This window comes from Amphibalanus amphitrite, unplaced genomic scaffold, assembly GCF_019059575.1.
Source record: "Amphibalanus amphitrite isolate SeventyFive unplaced genomic scaffold, NRLGWU_Aamphi_draft 000777F_arrow, whole genome shotgun sequence".
Classification (NCBI taxonomy): domain Eukaryota; kingdom Metazoa; phylum Arthropoda; class Thecostraca; order Balanomorpha; family Balanidae; genus Amphibalanus; species Amphibalanus amphitrite.
Window position 1 is genome coordinate 56,528 of NW_024882271.1, and position 24,542 is coordinate 81,069.

Consider the following 24,542-nt stretch of genomic DNA (forward strand, 5'->3'; position numbering starts at 1 on the left):
CGGTCCCCAACCCTGTACCAAATTTGAGCGCAATCGGCCCAGCCGTTCTCGAGATCTGGAAACGCCCCCTGCACGTGCGCACGTGCAGTAGCACCCCAACCGTAACACATGCAGATGAATTATCTGATGGAGACCTAACTGTGTACCGAGTTTCAATTCAATCGGCCCAACCGTTGTGCCGTTATTGAGGTTGCAATTTTGGGGGTTCTTAAAAAATGTCCAACTTTACCACGCGCCACGTGCGGTGGTTGGCAAGAACGCATGGTGGCCATCACACCACAGAACTTTTACGTCCAAGTGACATTCAGTAAAGAAGACCGCTTGTCAATCGGATGTCCCGTTCCTAAGATATTAGCTTTTGAAAAGCGTCCCCACGGCAGGCCGGCCGGCCGGCCGCTCATACTCAGGATTTTCCCTTAATTCAGTATGAACTCGCTCGCTCGCTGCGCTCGCTCGCTCGTAATTAAAAAAGGAATGCTGCTTCCATAGGACACTTGACGCTCAAGACAATCTTTGTTTTCGTGTAAAATCAGTCTAATTTATCTGAACGCTGCTGTTGTGGCATTTGTCCGTTCAAGTAGCCGTGATATACGGGTATCGCCGTCTAGTTGCAGGCGCGCGTGCTGGAGTGTTGGTTGAACCGACCCCGTGTGCGATTAGCACCCCGCGGCCTCCCGCGGTACGTGTTTATGCCATTAGGGTGATGGATGGAAGCTGGGGAGGCAAACATTCCCCATCAACCAATCATCGTTAGCATAACTCCGAACAGAGCTCCAACTATGATAACGGTAATCACGAGACATAGATATCGCATAAGTCGGCTGATCTACAGCTGTCATCACTTTGTACCTGCAGTATTCTGCCCCTTCTGAGAGGGGCAGAATATCGTATATCCGGAGCATCTCTTTGCTGTGATCCGAGCAACTCTTTACTGGGATCCGGAGCAGCTCTTTACTCTGATCGGGAAGATCTCTTACCTATGATCCGGTGTGCAGCTCTCAGCTGTGATCTGCCGGGCGGGGGACGGCCCGCGGTGGCTGCCCGCGCGACGCGTTATTTTTACACCCGCCGGCCGCGGCGGCAGTTCGGGCGGTGGCGGTGGCGGCGGCGGCGGCTCGGGCGGCGGCCGGACCGCCCAGAAAGGCGGCCGACAGCGAGCCGGCCGCCCGTGCTCACCGCCCCATCCGGACCCGGAGCTGGAACGGACCGGACCCGGAATCAGGAGCATCCGGTCCTGGGCGCAGCCTGTGAGTAAAGTACCGAGTTCTGAGTTCGTAAGGCGTTGCCAGACCGCCGACGACCGTCTTTTCCACGACATCCCCTTTGATATTGTATTTTGATCTTCAATCTGCATATTTCCGGCTGGTAGTCAGTTAGAAGGCAGCAGGGGTGGCATTCTTTGATGAATATGCCTAAAAGCCGGTTACGATGGCACCGTTTTGATTGAAGTGTAAATAGGAAATGGTAATTGTATTTTTTCATATAAGATGTAGACTTCCTTCCTCTACATTTTCTACAATGCACTATTGCCGTTTTCAACCAAACCGTGAGTGGCGCATTAAATTAATGTTTATCAGCATTGGTATCGTGCGAGCACTTTATAGCGAATAGCCATCGCAATAACGCAACACTTTATTGTTTACTGTTGTTATCTGTTGAAGTGCTGAGCCTTACCTATACCTTGCCTTTGAACATTGCCGTCGACGCTCAGTCATCTCAAGTCAGAGGCGCTTCAGATGTGTGCTTTTACTAGAGGTGTGCCCGGCTACAAATAACAGAATAATGCACCCATTTAGTTTTATTAGCATAGAAAATACCGGCAATTCCCTTTCACTTTTCACACTGGATAGCTCGTACCGCTTGGGTTTATGTATTTGCCATTGCCCGCAGCGTTGGATCTTGCTGCTATCTCCGCCCTGTGTTTGAACACCTGCCGTGCCTATATAGTTCTTGCTTGGAGCGTTAATGTTTCATGCATACCAACGATCAATGCATGTAACATGGAATGAAGCGGCGCGGCGCACCGCATTTATGCATACATACATAAGCGCACGACCTGATTGGGCTAGAAAGTTCTTCAGGGCCTCTCACACGTTGGTCTCGAGTGACGCACTGTCAGAGGCGCCTGTTCAGTGTAAGGTGTGGTCTGTTGTTCCCCTTGTGTTACTCATGCCTGCTCCGCTTCGCGGGATCTCCCCTTTTGGCCTTCGTAAGTACCAACATACGGTGCAGCGTATCGGTAGTATACTGGCCGCTCTTGCCCGATCTGAGGGCCGGTTCTGAAGCTGACTGTGCGCATGGACTGCATGCCGTTAGTGACCCCCAGATGATCTCTATTCCTCCTCTCGTGATACACAGACACCGACGAACCCTGACACGCTGACACGGCGGCGGCGGGGATTTCTTGACAGCCCCCCCCCCCCTCCAGTGGCAGAGCTGCATGCCGGCTGACCGTTGAGGTGCTATGCTGACTGCTGAGCAAGCTCAACTCATGCTGAGGTCATCAAATGATGGCTGCTGCCGACCGTCCACTGACCAGTGCCACCGTCCACCATCGCCCGTCCACGTTTGCTGAGAATTATAGAGCTCTCGCCCGAGATAACACTCTCCGTCCACGGCTCGTTTTCCACCGTCCAACGTCCATCGACCGGGTGCCTTCCGCCGTCCACCGTCTATCATGCACGGCCCACCGTCCACCGCACGCTGTCCATCGTCCTTCGCCCACCGTCAACCGTCAACCGTCTACCGTCCATCGTCCATCGTCCACCGCCCACCGTCCACCGCCCCGCCGCCCACCGTAGCCTGAAGCGGGGGCCGTCATGACCAACCAACTCTCCTTACATTGACGAGCGGATGGCACGAAACTTGAATAGCGGTCGCGCAGAACTGGTGCATCTCAGTGGTTCGCAGCGGACTCTTGGTCACGTCGCTGCTTTGCAGAGGTGGCTGAGTAGATGAGTCATTCTGAAATGACTGGTGGCTGAGTAGACGAGTCATTCTGAAATGAGCCGGGCCTGGGATCCTCCGTTGAAACGCACTGACCAGCTTCAGTGGAAGCTTTTGGTCTCTATTTTGGATTTCGAAAGTATTTTACATTATCTAGTGCAGCTAGGAAACTCACCTAGTAACACATTCCACACCATGGACCCTGCTTTGATTCATGCCACCATTCTTATCCGCTGGACCTGTGGGCGCGAATGGCGAGCGACGGCACATGACAGTGCAATCACTACTTCACTAATGTCTGTTTATGCACTGGGGGACAAGCAGTCCGAACTCCAAGCATGAGTCAGCTCGTCAATTGAAAAGTCTGATGGGGCGCAGGAAGCCGGTCATTGATCACAAATGTTATGCCATTGCACTGTCGTTACGACCTCTAATGATGATGTCATGCCACTGATGAGATTCTCACGTCAGCGCCCTGCCTCGCCTACGCCACCGCCGCCTTGCTTTGGCTGGCTAGAGTTACCTCCACTTCTGTCCTGCTGTGCCAATATTTAGAGCAGAACTGGACCGACAAGTAGAACATCAGTATTGGGAACGAGCTCCCGAGTGTCGTGATTATAGCGCTGGAGGACCTGAAAACGGTCCGTGGGCACCGGAAATGATGGTTCTCACGAGCTCTGGTCGCCGCGCCGCGGTTAGAACGCTGAGAACGGTGAGAACTGATCGATATAACATTTAACAGGCGGAGTTTTGAATGATGGATCGACACGCACTCGTGTCCTCGACGTATGCTCAAATCTGATGTGGAATTTCAGAGATGCCCATACTTTGCGTCGAGGCTGCATCTGTAGCGATTACATAGCTCTTCGAATCTGGATGAATGCTTGCTTACTTATCTACTTTTGATTCTATTCTGGCCAACATGATCGTCTGTAGGTCATAGCTCAGACAGGTAGAGAGGAAATGGCAGAAATATAGGTGCTGTTGGCAGCGATCGAAACGACCCCAAATCCAAGATCGGCGACATGCCAGACCGATTGATAAATGGACTGGTCGGTCCCGAACGATGATCCCGGCAATGACGGCTATATGAAATGTCGGATAACGGAAGCAACATTAGTGAGATGTGCGTACCTTTAAAAACTAATATTATTCCTTATCCCTCAACATCAACTGACATTGAATCATTAATATCACATGCATGTCACAAAAGTCAAAACTACAACTAACGCTTTCTCCAGTCCCTTCATCCCTCCGACTCCCATAGATGGCGTGGCTCGCCCGCTCCAAGCAACCCTCTCCTTTCGGCCGTCTCTAGTGCCCCTTTGGAAAGCCCGGTCCGCCCTTCCAGGTCACTACCCGCCTCTCCCCGCCTCGGCCATCGCCCCACGTCTGCCACCCACGGTGCAGCGGGTCGGTGCATTAGCCGGGACTGGTGCACTGTTTACTCGGCCTGTCCACCGGTCTGTCAGCGCTGACTGGACCGGCAGCCGGAGAAGCCCTGTTGGCACCAGGGCCCAATCTTACCAATGCCGTGGATGCAGATGCCGTGGATGCCTACCACGGCGGCTGATCCACGGCACTCCATTTACCCAATCTCACCAATGCCGTGCCACGGCATTTCTATTCACGTCATTTTGCCCACGGTACAATTCAGCGCCAGCAGAAAACACGCAACGTGATTGGCCAATTCTTGTCACCTTCGCTATCGGAAATTGTGCGTATTGCTTGTGAACAAGTATAGTTCTCTATTTAAAGTTTTGTCGGGCGTTTATTTGTTTTAGAGCCATACATATGTGTGAAGGATAAGTTATTTGTGGAAAACGTGATAGCAAACTATGAAAAACTAAAGCCTGCCTAAAGAATTCTCCTGAAAAGCGGATTACTGGCCTAGTAAACTTCCGCGAGGACATTCTCGCGCTGAGAAAATCGAGTGGATTAGATTTCAACTTCGTTTCGCTGCTCATCATTTCTATTTACTTGCTGTTAAGATATTGCAACAATTTTGAGATAAAATTACCTATTGAAGTAACGACCTAGTGATAGCTCCGCTGTTGTTTCTAAGACATTGGAATAATGCAATTGAAATGCAGCTCATAAAGTTTAAACTTTGGGTACATGCACCCTGACAGCTCAAGCTATAGCCTTATTTGCTGCTTTTTACGAGCACGATAACAAAAGGAATTACTCAAAATATTGAAGAAACCCGTCTACATCTCAAAACCATAACATATCAAGAAAAAGGCATTCAGTTCAGAAGTCAGATTGAGACGCATGAAGACAACATGCTCCGTAGCTGTCTGTGCCAGACAGAAAGTTTTAAAATATGCATTGTGAGTGCCGATACTTGTTTGACAAGTTAACGGTATTTAATTGTTTTAACCCTCGCCGGACCTATTGGTTTTCTACATACGCGCCGGCCGAGGGGGGGGGGGGGCGGGTACGACCCCCCCTCGCCGTTTCGCCCCTGGTGGAGCTAGCGCGTCGCGGAAAAAACGAGCGTGTGCGCCGTTACGAGACGCAGAGATTGGTACCCGATTTTAAGGTCCTAGGTCAACCGGTGACCTCTGAGGTCAGGTCAAGTGCCCCAAGGTACGGTTCAGTTTTTGGTGAATAACTTCGCAAAAAACGACCGCAGAGCCGCGATTTTGGCAGCATCGTGTTCGCCTCGCTCAGGCGCGTCGAATGATATACTTTTTGTCCGGGTCAGGTCAACTTGGGGTGTTGACCTCAGGTCAAGGTCAGGTCAGCACCCCCAGGTCACGAAGTTGGTCGAAAGAGGTCATGTCGCATATCATTCGATTCGGCAGGTCTTCCTGAGTCTATTGGTGGCTTTTTCGACTCGCTAGCTCAATTTGATCAAGAGTTATTGACGAAAAACTAATATGACCTTGATGACGTCATAAATGACGTCACGCAAGGTCAACATTGCAAAAGTGACGCATCTAACCTTGCAAGGAGTTCATCAAATCACGATTCTGTGTGTTTGAGATAGTTGGAGATCGTTCCCGGCGCCAGAATAGCAGTTTTCATTTTTCCCCATTGACTTATAATGGTGAGGTCACGAAAATGACCTGACCTCATATGACCTTGAGGAAAAATCCGAGATATACAAGTTGTGAGACTCATAATGGATACTAGACCCTGCAAGTTTCATTTCCCTGTGACATCTCCTCTGGCAGTGAGGGCGTTGCGAAGTTGCGACATCTGAAGACCGTGCAGAGGTTCACTTATGACGTCATAGGTCAGTGACCTGACCTGACCCAAAAATGCGGTTGGTGTCAAAAGATGCGGCTTGGATCAAAGGTCAGGTATGCCAAGTTTCAGCTCTCTATCGCCAGCTGTTCGGAGCTATCGCGAAAAAACCCTATGGGGGGGGGGCGGCACCCGCCCCCCCCCCCCCCTCGGCCGGCGAGGGTTAAATATTTACTTAGAAATCATGAAGGATGTTTGTGAGACGTCCGGACGGGGTGAACACTGAAACACCCATATTATAGCATATATAGATAGGTTTGGCATTGGTATGATTGGGCCCAGATGCTAAAATCGCCTCCACGATCTCGTATGGATTTGAAAAATAAGACCATATAATGAATAAACATGTTTATTTTTATGGGTTTGAGTGTGATTTTAACCCTGGAAAATACATTTTTTTTTTTGAAATAATAACTATGCGTGTAATCGTCGCTCTAAGATGTCAAGGGCATTATATGAAGAATTCTTTACTTTAAAAAAAATAATAGTGTCAAATATTGCATAGTAACATCCTCCCAGCGACCTATCCCTTTCACAACACCCGCCATTCACGGCACTAAAAGGTGGCGTGAATGGAACGGCCACCGACAGCGCAAACAGCTGATTATTTGCGTTTGTTCTGCCGCCTTCGCGGCAGCTTGTGCCACTGCCCATGTTAAAGCACTGCCAAAATGCCGTGGATAAACATCGACCGCATGCCGTGAATGAGATGGCGTGAATAGCTATCCACGGCATTGGTAATATGCCGTTGCCGTGAATGGGCTCCATTCACGGCATTTTGCCTATTCACGGCATTGGTAAGATTGGGCCCTGGTACCGGACGGGAGGGAGGGGAAGGGAGGGACGAGCGCTATCAGACAGGAATCGGCGAATCAAAGCGAGGGAGAGAGAAAACAGCAGATTATTCTAAAATAGGCTTGACTTTTTTTTTAGAAGTGAGCTTCAGAGGGTGTTTAGGCATTCCATTATCTATGGCAGGAATGATTTTGCATCATGTTGTTTCTTCTTTTCCCTTCCCTTGCTATCTACGATTATTAAATACAGCACAGAAAGTATGCCCAGAGCATTGCGGTTACTTCTCGAAATCTGCTGTAACTCTCCTCATGGGCTGCTCCTTATATCTATTCTATAGACGCCACTCACGTCGGTTGCAGGTCTGTTTAGAATCACTCTCGGTCCCTGTCGTCGGCAGTTGCGGCGAGCTCGGACATTCGTGGCGCGTTGGTGGTGTTTGCGGCGCGTTAGTGGGCAGCGGCTGATCAAAGGGAACGATCGGTCTGATCACAGGTGGCCGGCGGGGACACGGAAAGAGTCAACAGGCCGCGGTGGACTCTAGCAAACACTGACGGGGGGGGGGGGGGGAAGCAGAGGGATACCTATACAAACTGGGACTGATTCACCTGAAACGTGCTGTTTGGGTTGAGCTTCAGGCTCACTGCCTGGCTTCTGTGTTATTTTTTCATGTCTAACATATTTCCATGCCATAACTTTTGCTTATTTGCGCTTTATCCATGCGCTTTTTCATATATCGGTGACGATGGGTTTCTTTACACAAATCTAGCAAGCTATCGTGTCGAATTCGTCAATATGCACGATTTTTTGTTGGTCTGTATGCCAGTACAGACAGTGGCACCAGTACAGTGCAGCCAATTTTTTAACTTTTATTTACGTTTGATGTAGTAAAAATGCATTGATGTATTCGAAATGTGCTGCTCTCTACTGGTATTTCTTTTGGTAGTGTTCACGTTTGTATTATGTTTCTAATTATTTTTCTTTCTTTTTCTTTTATAGGCATCTTCCAACTGCAGAGAGGCCAGTGAACGGGTAAGTTGCATGAACAAATTAGCAATTAACCTGTAAGAATGTCGTGGGATATATGTCGATCGCTGCTGAATTCTAGACATACTCTGCCCGCCAAACTCATTTATTTGAACATGTGCAGTAAGTGTATTCGTAACTATCACACAATCGTACTTTAATCCGTCAACTGACATCTTGTGCTATCGGTAGGTGCCTACCCGTGCAGGCCAAATAGCTATTAGCTATGCATGTTTGTATTGCAGTTATGTTGTTTCTCTAGCACATTAAGCATCTCTCGGTTATATGTGTGCCCCTAAAGTGTATTGTTATGGCTGGTCCTAGATTTAGATGCCTCGCATCCCATGCCGTGATCGCATTAGCAGTGCCCATTTATAGAACCGCTGCAATGGGCTCAGATATTCATGGCTCGTCCGGTATGCAATGGACTTGCTAACCACGGACCTGCCGCAGGCCATGGCTCCGCGCTGTCGTGGGGCGTTGCAATACTGCAATTGCGCACCTTCAGAGACAACACTCTCAAGGATTGATAATGCTTTGCGAATGAGATCCTTTACCCTCGCTTCAGTTTCTTACTCCTTTCCGTTTGAAGGTCATGTTTAATTGCTTTGCGACTTGATGTGTAAAAATCAACCATGAGACTCATGAGTCACTACCGATTTCCGTATCTGCATTGATAGACGGTTTATTTCCTGTGCAACATTCGGTCCTGACTCAATCCACACTGAGCCGACAGCGCAGCTTTACCTCTCTGCGCCGCCAATAGATGGCAGGGCAGGTCACCGGTCACATTCAGAGCCGAATAGGTCTGTTTATGCGTCCGCATGACCGCCCGTGGCGCGTGGACTTTGGACCGAGACCGACCCTCTGCCCATGACGAGGCGAGCGGGGGATATCGCGGCCTCGGTCGGGCTGGAGATCGGTCGGGTCGAAAAGATGGGAGGGACTAGCGATCTTCACAGCCCACAACCGTCGATAGCTTGAACTAACTGCCCAATGCCCGTTGTAGTATGCTTTCATATCTTCGCGTGAAAATTGATCCATTTCTCACACTTACATTTTTCTGTCTGCGTGAATTCTACCTTGAACCTTTCTGCGTTACGTTCTTTATTTACCGTCTTCACTTCCCTTTCTTTGACTGATCAGTGGTGTCTTATTGTGACTCTGTTTTCTCCTGACGCGTTATTTGGACTCGACCCGACTCTAGATCTTCCCCGTCTGTGACTCTATCAGACCGTGACTCTATCTGGAGTCCTGGACTCTGTCTGATCTGACTGTGACTGATTCGCTCTCGTCTGCGGGTGTGCCGTAGCCGGTCGGACAGGGCCGCGGCCGGTTCGGCCTTCGATCACGGGACACTACTCCGGAACGCTATCAGGGCAACCAGGCCTGGCAAATCTACACGGCCATTAGAAAAGAGGAACGCCAGAGGGGCCCACCTCCGGTAAGACCGGTCACAGGTCAGCGCCTGAGGTGCCGACCGCACTAAATGCCGCCTGTAACTGCACGGGGTGCGACTCAAACGGAAACGGAACATCCGATTACTGATCAACATTGTTAGACACATAGGTGGAGGGAACTTCTGAATCCGGGCTGAGGCCAGAGCCTGAGAAATGCACACCTGACCACACTAATGAATATGTAGTCATGACTCAGTTTCGCGATCTGGCCTCAGAAGTTCTGTATAGTTGTTTGCAGCTTATAGAAACATTTCGGACTAAACTCACCCTGCACAACACTTGGCCGCTCGACACGACTCTGACTGGCCACTGTCCTATGTGCACAGTGCACAGCACCCAGTTAACCACACCATGCACCGGTGCGTGAACACAGCACTTATGAATCACCTGCTTAGCACTGGCAACTTGCGCTTGTGTCCAGTGGTTCCTAAGCTGGTCCATTTTTGACACCTCGGTGACAGTGTACCTAACTGGTTTTATGGTGAACATAAGCTAACAATGTCTTGTGAGGTGAACCTTTGTTATAGCCGGATAGACTGAACTAATCACTAAACAATAATATCAACAATTAGCCGCGTCAGTAGTCCCAGCGTTGTGGTGTCCTGTGTGACCCCATGAGTTCAGCTCTCCAATGGATAGCCCCAGCGTTACAAGCCGCCCTGGTAGTGCGTAAACCCCATAGTTATAGTCCTAGCGTCACAGTCCTCTTTGTGTGACCCAGCGTCACACTTGCCCCGCGTGGCCCCCGCTTTATGCGCCGCCATGTGTGTGTGTGGCTCTGACCGCGGCCGAGCGATCGATCGTCGACAACGGCGCGGAGCTGGCGCAGCCGCCGGTCGTCGGACGCTCGCACCGGCCGCACGCAGCTCGTGCCACCCGGACAGTCGATGGCGACACGACGACACGAGCGGCGGCACGACCGTCGAGCCACGTGCTGAGGGGGTCGCCGCGTGTAACGTGTGAGGTGCCTCTCCGTGCTGTGGATACGTGCGGTGGTACGCGGTGGTGGACGAGAGACGCTTTGTCGCGGTCGACGTCCATGGGCGTAGGAGAAATAAAACATTGCAAAAGGCGGAAGACCTTGTGGGCCCTGGCAGTGGTGACTCTTCAATATTCATGTATTAGATCCTATGGTGGCATTGATCGTTGCGGAACCGATATCAATGCGATCCACGCAATCGAGTGTGGTGGAACGATCTCTTGCAATCGGTGAACGCTGAACGAGCTGTGATCGTAAGCTGCGGTGATCCTGTTTTGCAGTGTTGTGCTTACTTTAATGCCTCGAACTAACTACAACTAAGTCAGTTTGGGTGGATTTGAGGAGATTGCAACCGGCGGTCCAAGCCTTGTGTCAAGGACTCCTGTCGCGGAAGCCCGAACAGTTGATCGCATTAGCGGCCGATCATGAGATATCATGCGCCGATTGGGTGGGAGCGGGTGCTCCATATCGTCACGAAACCTTTCTTCCGCTCTGCGAATAACCATGAAGCCATGCAGAGGGGCACACGTGCACTGACTCCATGAAAGAAGCGCGCTCGGGTCAGGATCCCGGCCCAGCTTGCTCACACCTGCTGTGACCTGACCTCGAACCCCTGCACCCAAAGTCGCCACCATGCAGCAGGTGCTACGCAACATGGAGTACTTCCGCGAGTACCTGGCGTACCAGCAGCGGCGCGAACAGCGCGAAGCCCACCGGCGGCGGCGGGAACAACGCATGAGTCGCAGTCTGCCGGAGACGAGCGCGGGTGTCGTACTTCCTCCGCCTCCGCCGCCCGACGCCGGGTCAGAGAGTGAGCCAGACTCCGGGAGACCGTCCAGAAAGTCGCGAAATGCGGCGAGGATGAGAAGACGACTCAGCCACGACATATCCGAGTACCAGGCCAGGGTGCGCATATTGAGAGTGTGTCGGCGACGGTGGGATGCTTGGCAGTCCGCTGTTGAAGTTAGTTATAGGATGTATGAGTGGGATGAATTCCTTTATGCAGGATTCAAGTTTGAGTTGTTTAGTAGTTGAACGGATTTTGCGAGCGCCGCCTACCGCGCTGGCAGACTTATTTCCGGGTTTAATCTATGCGGATGGGCAGCCGAGGGAGTTGATTTGGCCCCGGGATAGTCCGTTGCTTGCAGCTGCCGTGAGTCTGCCACGGCCCTTACCGACTGAATGGCTGGTACTAAAAGTTCAACGCTAGCTCGATTCCGTCCAAACGCCAGTTGGTATGAGCTCTTTTGACAGATGTCTTATCTCTTTGTCTTTCGATTTAATTTCCGCGGAGAAAGAGAATCATCGAGCTGACATTTTGTGAAGTGGGAACGTGAGATGAGAGGCTGCTACGCCATAATTAGAGACTGATTCAAGGCTATAGGACTGGAGTGATCATTGAAATCATTTGCATTTTGCAAAGCATGTAATTGGATACTAGGTAGGTATACATACCTAGTTAGATTATTGACTTGATTTTATAACATGAGTTACAAAGGACATGCGTTATTTATCTACTTTCCTGGTTCACCAGCATTCAACGGTGATCATGCTAGCTTACACTGGAATCTCAACTCTGTTATGTCAGTCTGCTGGTTCTATCTGCTCGATAGATAACCACAATTCAGCTGAATGGCCAAACTGGACCGTCCCTATACGCTTACATTGCGGGCGAACTTTTATTTCCCTACAAAGCTTTTGGCCTGCCCTTGGTGTAAACGCGGCCTTATCAGAGCTTTAGCGTTTGACTACGGTCTTTAACGAGCTTTAGTCCCAGTCGTCATGACTGAAAGGAAGTTTAAAAAGGGATGTTTGTCTTCTTTATCGGTTAGCGGCTCGACCCGGGTCCTGGGTTAGTAGACCAAGTTTCCTCAAACGATACTCGATTACGATAGAGCCAGCTTGTGATAATGGCTTTCAATGGGCCATGGGTTGAATTCCACTCATGTTCTTGTTTATACACTTCACACTTCACTTCACATATACCTACCTAATTTGTGTTTGCTTATTTCCTTCATTCTGTCTCTACAAAACGGTGGCAATGCTTAGACGATAATCATGGTACCGAATATCAAGTTCAGGCTGGTCTATGCATTGAACACTTGCACATTGCGTTATATACCTTATATATAACCGTGCCTACCAAGCATGGTCAAGCATCAGCAGCCACTGAAGGGTCTCCGCGCCACCACCAGTGTGCGGCTTCCGGGCCGACCTGGCCAAAATCGATCCCCCAACCCTGCCGACACGCTGCCGGCGGCGCCGGTCAGTCGGCGGGGGTCGCAGCGAGGGGCCGGTTCCTCAGAACTCACACCAAGTGGCCCAGTCAGTTCCAAACTGCTTAGCGCCCTGACCAGTTACAACTGCTCAGAGACCCGGCTCGGTCAGCTCAGGGCCGGAGGGGGCGCCGGTCTCGCCTGGGCTGTTGTGCCTGACCGAGTTTTACCGCGGCAGTCTGTCTCTGTAGTGGCGAAATGTCACCGGCCTGTCACATACCTAGGGCAGGCGTCTGGCGACGCCGCTGCAGTTCTGCATCGACAGGGATCTATTTTAAATGAGCTAGGCGCTGAGCTATGCCAACTCTGAGCCTATGCAATATGTGGTGCGCGAGGCTCTGGTGATGGTATTTGATTGTGTGCTACTGGCCTCACTTGTGTCTTGCGCCTTTTAAATTATAGGTTTCCTTTTTATTAAAGATGCTTCCGCGTGTTCCCCTTACCGTCCTATATTAAACCAGGATCAACAAAACTCTGTGCATTACTGGTGCTTACACGCTGAAGCAATAGACATACATGCGTAACATTTATAAACCATGCTTCTTACATCGGTAGCCGCTTTACGCTTTCGCCTTTTACGCTAACCTTGGCCAGCGCTCTTTCTCTGTTGTTCCGGTTATGTGCCCCAACTATCCAGATCAGATCAATACGGAGCCCTACGCAGCTCCGAGTGGGTCGTATTTTGACTGGTCGTTGTCTGCAACAGAAATGAGCCGCTCAGAAATGTGTGCCTCCACTTGACTGGCTAGATATAAAACGTCCAAACGGAAGTGTTTTCTGAGCCCGTCACCATGCCTGATTAGGGTCGCGGGTTTCCGCTTTGTTGTGATTGTTTTGTCGTGTGTATAATGTTTGCTTGCTATAACGCGACGGGTAGCTGGCCATTGGCCACAACTATCTAACACCTCGTGTTTTTGTTTTGTTCCAGCTTCAGAATGAACCTGTAGCAAAGCCCCGGCAGCCACCAACCAAGCCGGTGAGTACAGGGGCTCCATTCAGGTAACAGTAGCCCTCTGGCTACTCCGTGCTCACTGCTTGTTGCTGGTTAAACACGACATTCATCCATATTTATCCTAATTTAGGCAGGATGGCTGTTTTTACTGCCACCACCAATCGCCATTCTTTTCCATTGCGGGGCACTTTTATTTCATTGCACTCTTAAACCAACCCGACGTGACCGCTAAACCCTCTAACCGGTGCACGATGGCGTAGAGTACGCCTCTACTACCATGATCGCCAATAGGCTCGGTACACGCTCGGTTCCAACGTAATCCGGCATGCAGCGGTGCTAACGCGGCAGCGATTCGGCTCAGGAATGCCGCTCAGCAGCCGTCGATAGCGCTCTGTCCCAGCCGAGCGAGCGGCGGAGCGGTCTCCGCGCGTGTCTTGGCGGCCGGCCACCGCGCCGCGCCGCGCCGCGCGCTGACGGTCCGTCCGCCGCTGATCGCTGACGGTCCACCGCTGACCGCTGACTGCCCGCCGCTGACGGTCCGCCGCTGACTGTCCGCACTGCACCCGTCAGCAACCAGTCAGACCGCCACCATGACCATTGCGCGCCGCGGTGACCGCTCCCGGCGGCCGCCGTCTCCGGGCGGGCGGGCCGCGTCGCGTGCCTTACCGTAGCGGTGATGGTGGTCGACAGCGGACATTTGTCGTCGAGAGGCCTGGCCGGGCCGGTTCGCCGGCCTCCGCGCTGGAGATCAGATGGAGGGAGGGGAGCACAGCCGGACAGTCGCGTGCCGTCCACCTCACTCCGACACTGATGCATTATTCAGTTCAGCTGTTGCAGTAATCTGGGGATAACACCGAGTATTTGGGCGAGTTGAAGCGAAACTGCAGCGTGGTGTTATCACGCCAGAACCTCTCGCGAAAACCCTCACATAAAAAAATGTTGCAATGCCTCTACAGGCAGTATTTGATGTACTCCTCCAAAACGTTCCTTTCCATAACCTCATGAGCTGGAGCAGCCTCTGAGCTTCCTGCTGGCTCAGCTCTCGCTCACCTGGCACGCCTGCTGACGTCCATTCGCTGACGTCGATTGGTTCGTGTCAAAACAGTTCTCGTCTCTGACATGACTGAATTCCCGGGTTCGCTGAGGGCGGAACAGGCGACTGGCCAGGAGGATCTCAGCACCGCACACAGCCGCTATTTGAGTTCGGAAGTGGCCAAAATGCGATAACTCGTTAACCAGTTGACATTTTGCCAAGGAATTTTTATTGTATGTGAAGTCAACCGTAAGGTCACATATGGGAACGTATGAGCATCCATGCTGCTACATCATTGCCGTAAAAAAATATTTTTGCTTGTAATCGCGGATGACGGGTATATCCCATAACGTGGGTGACTCGGGAGGGGATTCTGCATAGCTTCCCTGCTGTCTTCGAAACTACTCGTTCAATACTAAAAGTTCAAACGGCTTCTGATAGGAATAGCTGACAAACGAAACCTAACTTTGTCACAAAAGGGTCATGGAAAGATCATGGGTCACAAAAGGTCATGGAAAATGTCATGGAAGGAAATGTATACATTTTTAAGGTCATGCGACACATCTTTAATGGTCCATTTCGGCAAAAGCATCTAAAATGATGTCATCTGGGTCGTCCGATTCGAAACTATTTCCATTCGACAAATGAAGGTCAGGTCACGGCGAGGTCAAAAAGGTCAAATTTTGAAGTTGAACATTCTCAACAAAAAAGATGTGCATCGGATGCAATTTGAGCTCTGGAACACGATGATGCTATTCGTTTTGGTTTGCGATGTCAAGAACGTACTGAAATTGCCTTAACAATATCGAAAATTGTGATTAACCGACTACGGTAAAATACAAAAGTCGATAACATTGCCATTTCTGAAGTTATCTGACTGAAACTTTCCAAAAGCAATGCAAATGTTACATACAAAAGCCAATAAGGTTCATTCTGGTCGATGGCTGCTCCCCAAAACTATGAATGTTATCAATCATATCGGACATTCTTACGATGTTCTGTTGGCTGGATGTCTTTTTGCTTTATTGAATTTGATCAGACTACATTCAGTTAAGACGACGTACATTTATTGGTCACCAGAAAGTATACCCACAAGTCAATCGGCAATCGACAATCGACAACCAACAAATGCAATCGACACGAGCGTCGAGCACCCCTCAGCACAAACAACTGCCGGGGGCGGTAAGACGGACCGCGCTCCTCTCTCGCAGCTGATTGGTCAGCTGCCGAACCGCACGGACGTCTCGCACGCCTGACCGGGGTCGACCGGGCGGCGACCTAGCGTCACTAGAACTGCAATAACTTTTGCCGGCAGTGTGATGCCGACCTAATTTTTTCAGCAAATGGATCACAATTGTACAGTATATGTTATGGACGTTGTCTCGATGTGAAGCACGCTGTGCGTTTTTTGGTAGGCCTATGTAAATATTGAAATCCTCAAGCCCTTCTGCTTTGTGCAAGTGTGCAACAATTAGCTTACAATAACTGAGTGGGAAGTTTTTTAGATGCACTATTGTTACCAATGGATTCCGCACATTTTCCCCTTTCAGCTGATATCTTACTTACGCATTTTCAAGCAAAGAATATGACAGGAGACTCGTCAACATTTACATGAAAATCGCAGCACAAGTTCGGTCTCACGGAGCAAAACAAAACGGTGTACTTGAGGAGCCCACCAATCTGTGCCAGAATGAGTAATATTTTTTCTGGATGATATTTTATACAGTCTGATCAATTTACGACCAGAAAATGTGAGAAAATCACGCTTTAAAATTTGTCGAAAATTAGGGTATTGGCCACTTCTGAACCCGGATAGCGGCTGTGTGCACCGCAGTGACAGACCGGATCGCGCGCGATCACGATAAACTCCGGGGTCGGTAGCGTCGTGACGTGAGCGGCGGCGGCGCTAACTGCCCCGGTAGCTGAGAGGGAGGTGCCTCCGCATACCGGCGGTCCAGTGGCGGCGCTGGCGGCGCTGACCGCTGCTGTGTCCATCTGGGGACGGGTTAGCAGCGGCCCGGTCCAGGCGGCGCGCCAGTGCAACCGCGGACCGCGTGCTGCAGCGAGCGGTCAGCGGACGGCGCGTGGTGCAGTGGCGTCGACAGGAGCCCACCTGTGTCTGTGTTCTGGTGTTCAGGGGTGACGTGAGGCTCAATACTCCGTGCAGTGAGTGTCGCGTGTGCAGCCGTGTGATAATTTCCTGGACAGCACGCGAGGCGTCCATAGCGAGGACGGGCGAAACAATGCAGCGAATGTGATGATGGCTCTGAAAACTTTGCCGATGTGTAATGTGTGAGCATGAGCAGTGCAAGCCACCTGCGTTTCTCACTAATGGAGAACCACATATGAGACACCCGGCTCTGCAAAGTGTGATGAAGTCAGCGAAAACTGGCATGTCTCCGTTGCGACAGGCGATGCGGTGACGCTTTAGAGGTGCGGCGTGCGACAATCGCCGAGCGACGGCCTGCTAGACACCACCACTGAGCGACAGACAGTCGCCGCGCTGCGCGACAATCGCTGGGCGACTGCCGCTGTCCTACAGTCGCCGCGCTGGGTGCCAGCTTCGCCGTGCGACAGTCGCTGCGCTGGGCGATAGTCGCCGCTGCCGCGCGACAGTTGCCGTGCGACTACGGCCGCGCCGTGCGACAGCCGGTGGGTGCTCACGAATCAGCTTCGCGGGACCGTATCCACCAGATCAATTCTGCTATCTAATCAGAGTGCGGCTGGCGGCCGGATGGTGGCGGCCGGATGGCGGTGCCCCCAGCTTAGGTCGATGTGGGCCAGTGTAGTGAGGTCGCCCGTGGTGTCCTCAGTGTCGGTTAACAGCCAGAGCTGTTTGGGGAGAACTGAAAGCCGGTTACTGGTCAGAAGACAGGGAGTGTGCCTAATGAGAAACAAGTGTTAGTGACGGACTCGATTAGCTAATCTATACGTGATTTGGCCGTATGCTCAGTGATCAGTTACGAGCATTCGCTAAGTTGAGCGATCAAAGTGAAAAACGCACTGCTGATCGAAAGCGTTCCAAATGAAGGCAGTGATACGCTTGACAACACTGTATGGAGTGAGAACCTGAACCGTGATGGTTGCGTCAGCATAACTTTCAATTTATGGCCATATGTGCGAATTAATTAAAGCGAACTGAAAGCAGACAAGGGACATCTGCAATAGCAGCATTAACATTACTTCTGTGGACCAGTGCTGCCGACACAATCCCGTGGCATTTCATTGGAAACTTCCTTTTAGCGGTAAGTTTTCGGTGAATTTCATTCACAACAGGCTGCAGAGTGCTTAGTACGAGAATGTCGTCATTCATTACCTGTCATTCATGTCGTTCATGGTGTGTTGTATCAGGAAAATTCCCTTTTTACGTGCAGCCACCGTTGCGTGAGACGTGTGGCGCCATTACCGCGCACGGCGACTACCGTTTTCCATTCAGGGGACAATGCTGTGCTATTTTTGCTCCGTTCTGCCATGTGCATACATGGGTGCATCGATCTTGGCATATGTGTCAAAGGCACCGTATTTGGGCATTAGAACATACGATTTTACTTCAACAGTTGCACTATTGCGCTCACATTGCACTGGCACAAGCCTCATAAAAAGATGCTGAAGCATGGGGATATTGAAAATATTTCTATGGAAACGTTTACCAGAGCATGGGATGCTTACTAGACAAACCACCATGCAGTGTGGTTCAGAGCTGATCTGACGCGGAGTTTGTTGTCAGTTCAAGCACACAGCTTGTCAATTTATCGTCAAAGGCGTTTTATCGTGGTTTTCATCACTAGGACGGATGAGGAGCTGAGTATTGATCTGGCACTGTGCTGGTGATGTGTTGGATATATCGTGTTGGTAATTGGGCATAAGAGTACCCGATTACCACCAAGGGATACAGGGGTACGTTCAGCTGCATCCGCACCCCGGTGTTTTTCATGCCTAAACGGGTGTAGCGGCGACAGTGTTCACTAATGCAATCACTCCCTGCATTGGTCAAATGGCGCCTCACCCGCTCAAAAGCTCAAACGGTCTCATTGACAGCTGCATGAAAGATTGTGGCGATAAATGCTCCTAAGCTCCCTGACTAATGTTGGAAGCTGATTCCGTCGTGACTTGGTCGTCGTCAAGGTCTTGGAGATTACGACACAGTTACCAGCATGCGCTATGCGTCGTTTAATCTTTTAATGCCTGCACAGGTAAAAGAAATGCTTCCGCACTTACGACAAAATTAACAGAATAAGTCTGCTGTTTGTGCTTCTGAAATCAGATTGACTTTTCATTTCGTGTATAATAATCGAATTGATGTCAAGAAAATTCACAAAGTCGTTTGGGAATGACACTGCTATATTTCGCCGTAAATTTATTGCCAGACGTCAATGTCCAGAAATGTTGTCCTATTGAGAAAATACAACTCATCCACATTTGAAAACACATATTGATATTGCAATATTGTAATTAAAGTGCTTACTTTAAGACAAATGGCTTAACAATTAAGTGCTTCTTAATTTTTCCAGAGGCGCTACTTTACACTAAAGAACGGTTCATGCAGTTCATTCCATTGAGCCAGTACCGTCCACAGCATTGAAAAGCTGACGTGGTAGCCGACCCTCGAGTGTTTCATTCAGCTTCTGCCGTGACCGCTGGGCGTTCGGCGTTATTGAGTTGGACTCGGTCGTGACTGAACCCATAACTCTGTCAGCATGACGCCAGAGATTCACCGATGACGGTCTACCAGTCATGCACGCAGCTCCATACACCACACCTTCTCAGTAGACTGTTGGGTTTTTCTCAGGGACTGCTGAGCTATTTACGGCACTACAAAACGCTATTAAACCGGCAGATGAATGATTGTGAAGTCATTTAACTGAAACGTAAAGGAAAATCTGTGTGGAGTTGACTTACCGATCGTCAATGTGGTTTTCCTCTTTGCGAGAAGGTAGCACACGATATTTTATAACCTCATGTTTTTGGTTTGTGACTATAGCACTAGCAACCAACTCATGACGGTAGCATAATGCCGGGCTCAATCGGAATTTGTTTTACGTGACGTTCAATTACTTTTTTGTAATTTAATTGCTTCTTGGCCTCTCTTTGAAATATTGATGTAACGTTGTATACCCGTTGCTTCAGTAGAATGACCCGATTTGCAATTTCAGTCCATTAACTTTTTATTGGTATTTTGTTCCTACATTTAATACCTACCCATCACTTTTATGGTGTGCTGTGGTAGTTACACATTGCAGCCTGCAACCTTGAGCCCCTAACTTCCCCATGGATCAAAATAAAAAAACGCAAAAAGTGTTCAGTCAGAGCATATACCTACTCACTATTGGAATGTGTCTCTCATTTAAAAACGACATGTCTATGAGGTAATGTACGTAATGTACGTTGGTCATATTTTTTTGGGAAAGTAATCCTGTTAGCGCTAATGGCAATGCGTTACCATGACGTACGGTGACTATTCCTGATCTCATTAGCCACGTTTTGGCAGAAAAAGCATGGGCATCCCACTTCCCAGTCTAGCTGCGAATGTCTCAATGTCTCAAAAACAAATATTTTCACTCCTGAACATAGCACAAAACATCTTTTTATCTAAAAGTGCAAGCAATGCTACACTTGAGAGTAAGGCGATGGGGTCAACGTCTCGGCCTCAGGATTGTACCAACGTTGGTAGAGTATCTGTTCGGCACGACCTTCAATCTTCAAGACATTTTAGGCATGGCTTAATAAATGAATGCTGGCTGCTGCTGCAAAATCATGCTGTTAATAAATCCCCCAATCAAAAAAACAAAGTTTAGAGCCTTTCTCCTTTTGCCGACATCTGCGTCACGCACCAGGCGATCGCCCAGCGTCCTCCGCCGCCAGCTAGTGCGGGCCGCACCGGGTCGGCAGTGGCACACGGCTCCGATATGGCGGCGCGCCATATCAGCGTGTGTTTGGCGCCGCCACAAATGGCGCCAGTTAGTCGCGCGCTGCCTGCAAACAGCCAGCGCCAGCGTGCCGCGCGGCAGGTGACCTCTGCAGTCGATGCCGACGGGAATGTTGCGCTCATGTCTTCATCGGAGAGTTCACATTGACGTGATGTACACAGATCGGCACTTAGACGCCGGTGTGCAAGGAATGATGATGGTAGGATATGAACGGGTTCATTAATTGAATGGCATGCTCGGAATAGTGCTGTATGTACAGTGTCCATCTGTAACTATCCGTGGTCTCTGCAATATCCGCGTGCACACTGCACATGTCACCGTGTTGCACGATGCGCATGGCCTGGGGCGAGGCGGGGATGAAGAGGAAGCTGGGACCCAGAGTGGTGAATGGCATGTTGTGTCATACTGACAAACATGAACAACCGGCATTTCTCATTTCTGTGGGTTAATATTTATACTTGACATGTCGACTGGCGTAGTATCGTACAAAGGTTGTAATACCGCCCAGCGTTTGTAGCGGACCGGAATCATTTTGCTTTGTCGTGATGTATTTCGACCACACTTTATTTGGTCTATTCATGAGTATTTGTATGAATACGGCCATAGCAATTAGGTATCAAGATTTCACGAGCGGACCATTTAACAGGCTCCGTGGCAACTGGAATTGGTTTTCGCTATATGGTAGGCCCATTCTATCGAAATGTACATGGTGCCACATTCTGATTAAATTTGGTGCAGGTTGGAATTTTCTTCCCTCACCATAGCAATCCACGGACCAAACATATTCACGAGCGGGCGTTTTCAGTGTCCTCGCATGACAGCTATATTTGCAACTCGCAAGTATGCTATTATTTCAATGCCTGAGTTGTGTTCAAAGGTTATCTCGGACAATAGTGTAAGGCATTTTGTGATGAATACGGTGCGCCGAAAGTTTTGATAGTTTCTTGCTAAGTCTAGATTTCCGGGTCGTCTGCAGAGAAGTTCGCTTTACTTTCCTCATTATGAAGTTTTCAACCGGAATAAGGAAGAGAATCAGGCAATGCGTATCTTTGTATTCCTTACTCAAAGTGAATGCTAGGTCGTATCATGACTGATCTCCATGTATCAAGCAGTTAGGTGCTAAGAATTATTTTCATCTGTCCATATTCTGATAAGCCCATTCGCCAATCAAAGTGGTGACAACTGACAGATCCGCCAATTCTGCTGCGTCCAGCGTTCCATTCCAACATGCTGTATACTTGCACAGTTCTTCCTCAACCAATTTTATTAAGAAATACATCGTTAGAGCATGTGCAATTTATTTGAACAGTTCACGATGCATATTCATTCACATTTCCATCAAGAGATAAGGCATTTTGACATATATCTTTCCATGAACAAGACGTAAATACCCGTGGAAATCATATCATCCTTTCCGAAAACCCATACTACGCTGTTAGTTCTAGTTGCACAATGCACATAGCCCCTCGGCCGCAGAGGTGCAGTTTTATCGCTTAGCTTGCATTCCCTTGTGCACATATTTGCCAATCATATGCCGTACAGGCAGGTGTTTCGCTCACATCCCCTGCGTCGCTTAACCCCCGCCCCTGCTAGCACCCCCAAACCAAACCGACCGAGCCCAACACAGGGCATGGTGCATTGCCCTGTGTAGGTATAACGAAAGTGGGTGCACGGTCATTGTTGGGGGCGGGACGGGCACCTGGTGAGGCCCTGCCCCCCCCCCCCCCACACACACACACTTACAGATATCACACGGGAGGCTGAGCTTTCCGTAAACACAGCACAGGGTCCCGTTACTTACTTCGAGCTAACACAGTGACGTCCATGAGGGTGCAGAAAGGGGCCCGCTGCTGAGTTCAAGGTCAGACGGGCGTCCGTTTTCTGTGCATTGAACGTGGTTGGCGTTTCATGGATGTCATCGCCTTCCATGTCACTTCCGGGATATCGTACTTGTTCACATCGAAATGATTGATCATATAAAGCAATTACTATTGTTAGTGTTAGTTATGTTTGCAACGTGACAGCAATTTACCATCAAATCTTGAGAATACTTAGATATTTTCGTCACTTTTATAAGCATAAACCTGTAAGAACATATAATTTCGGAATGTTTGATTTCATAATCCAGAATTGGAGGATCAAAAGCATGCGATAGCATGCTTTTGCATCCGGAAATTCCCATTGGTGGGTCGCTGAAAAAAAGTTCGGCTGAACCTTGGGCTGAACCTGTTTGTCAGTGAGTATGTGAGTATGTGAGTGAGTTTGTCCAAGCTTTTTTGGACCTGGACTCAAAATGGGTGGACCGATCGGGACGAAAGTGGGACCGTTTGATTCGTCTCCGGCGAGGTAAACTTTTGGTGCTGGCCTCGGTTCGCTCGGTGCTTCGTGGCACATGCTATTCCGCTTCAAAGTTTCGGTGACACGAAATTTTTTGTCAAGGCTACAGGTCAACCCGAGGTCACGGGCAAAGCCATACTGGCGGGACACATCGGTAACACCTTGAACCAGTTTCCAGGGGGGTCACCGTCTGCGAGGGGTGCAGGCTGCACGTGCTGGGGGCGGAAAACCGTTTTGACGTGAGGTCCTCTGGCTCAAAGAAATTTTAAGCTATCAACCTCAAAATCGGTTCAATGGTAGTCCCAGGCAAGGCCTCCAAAATAATGCACATTTGGTTGAGCTAAACTCTGTGGTGCATGAGCTATGCACGTGCAAGCCGATTGCACCCCTTCGTACGTTGCCACGCCTGCAGGGTAAACGGCAGCTCTAAGTGGTTCATAACTTGCAGGTCATAAGAAGAATACATTTGATCGCGACATTCCGGCGAGATAATATCCGAGGGGTGCAAGCTGCGCGTGCGGGGGGCGGATAACGGTTTTGACGAGGGATCCTCTGATCCCGGGAAACGTCGATCTAGCGACACAAAAGTCGGTAGACGGATAGAACTAGACACACGCTACAGGGTGTCATGAAAATGACTGCACTGGGGTGCCTGGGGCATGAACTATGCACGTGCAGTTAATTCATATCTTACTGTAGGTAGATATCCACACCAATTTCGCGTGCTTTCAAGCATTTTTGGGATGTTTCGGTTGGTTTCAGGTTCAGTCCAAGCGAGTCCTGGCGAGTCCAAGCTCAGTCCGCTCAGTCCAAGCTCAGTCTGGGTTTCGGTGGTTTGGTCCGGTGTGTGCCCTCAGTACCGTTCCTCCAATTCTGGCCCAAGGCAACGCAAGAGCGCTGCCGGCATCTAGTCCTTAGGAATCGGTGTTGTAACTTGTAGGTTATAAAATCCCTTAGAACTGTTCGGCCCCATGCGAAATTAAAGGTAGTGTGCCAGCTTTCCTGGACCGTATGGAGTTAATGGCCCAGATAAGGAGAACCGGATTTTTAGAACTTATCCATACCTTCAAAACTCATGGAAACGTCTTAAATTCTTCAAATTTTGAGTACCCCAGTGCGAAATTCGCCCCGACGGGTTGTCGGTCGTACCCCAACCACATTTCACACCACTATGAACAATAAATGCACACACTGAAATCGCTATTACCGATATGCTCATCCAATCAAGTTTCGATAAACCCGTTCATCATCACCTCCTGCGGTTTCGAACACGCCTGTTAGGTGGTGCGGTAGACCGCGCCCAAAGCCAGGGCCCCGGTAACGTGAGTTAGCCGAGTCGGGGCAGCGTGCGCTGACCCAAGCCGGGGCCGCGCGTCCTCCCGGTGTCGTGTGATAGCCCGGGGCTGCCCGCGGGGATGCGGTAGACCGCGCCCAAAGCTGCGGCCCCGGCTTGGGTCAGCGCACGCTGCCCCGACTCGGCTACCTCACGTTACCGGGGCCCTGGCTTTGGGCGTGGCTTCTGCTCATACTTTGTGGTGCGGTGGTGGTGCGTCGGGCCG

General features: G+C 50.0%; 1 protein-coding gene across 15 annotated transcripts in view; it reads left to right on the plus strand.

Moving 5' to 3' along the window:
- Positions 1-24,542, plus strand: part of LOC122365998 (tensin-1-like) — a 116,954-nt gene that overhangs the window by 44,773 nt on the left and 47,639 nt on the right. For 7 of the 15 annotated variants that reach the window (XM_043337718.1, XM_043337721.1, XM_043337716.1 and 4 more), the window contains 2 exons: positions 7,993-8,025; positions 13,663-13,710. In XM_043337718.1, the coding sequence (XP_043193653.1) occupies positions 7,993-8,025; positions 13,663-13,710 (81 nt within the window). Of the gene's footprint in view, positions 1-7,992; positions 8,026-9,331; positions 9,464-13,662; positions 13,711-16,755; positions 17,965-24,542 lie in introns of those variants that run through there. The other 8 variants (XM_043337713.1, XM_043337717.1, XM_043337712.1 and 5 more) reach the window with 2 other exon arrangements.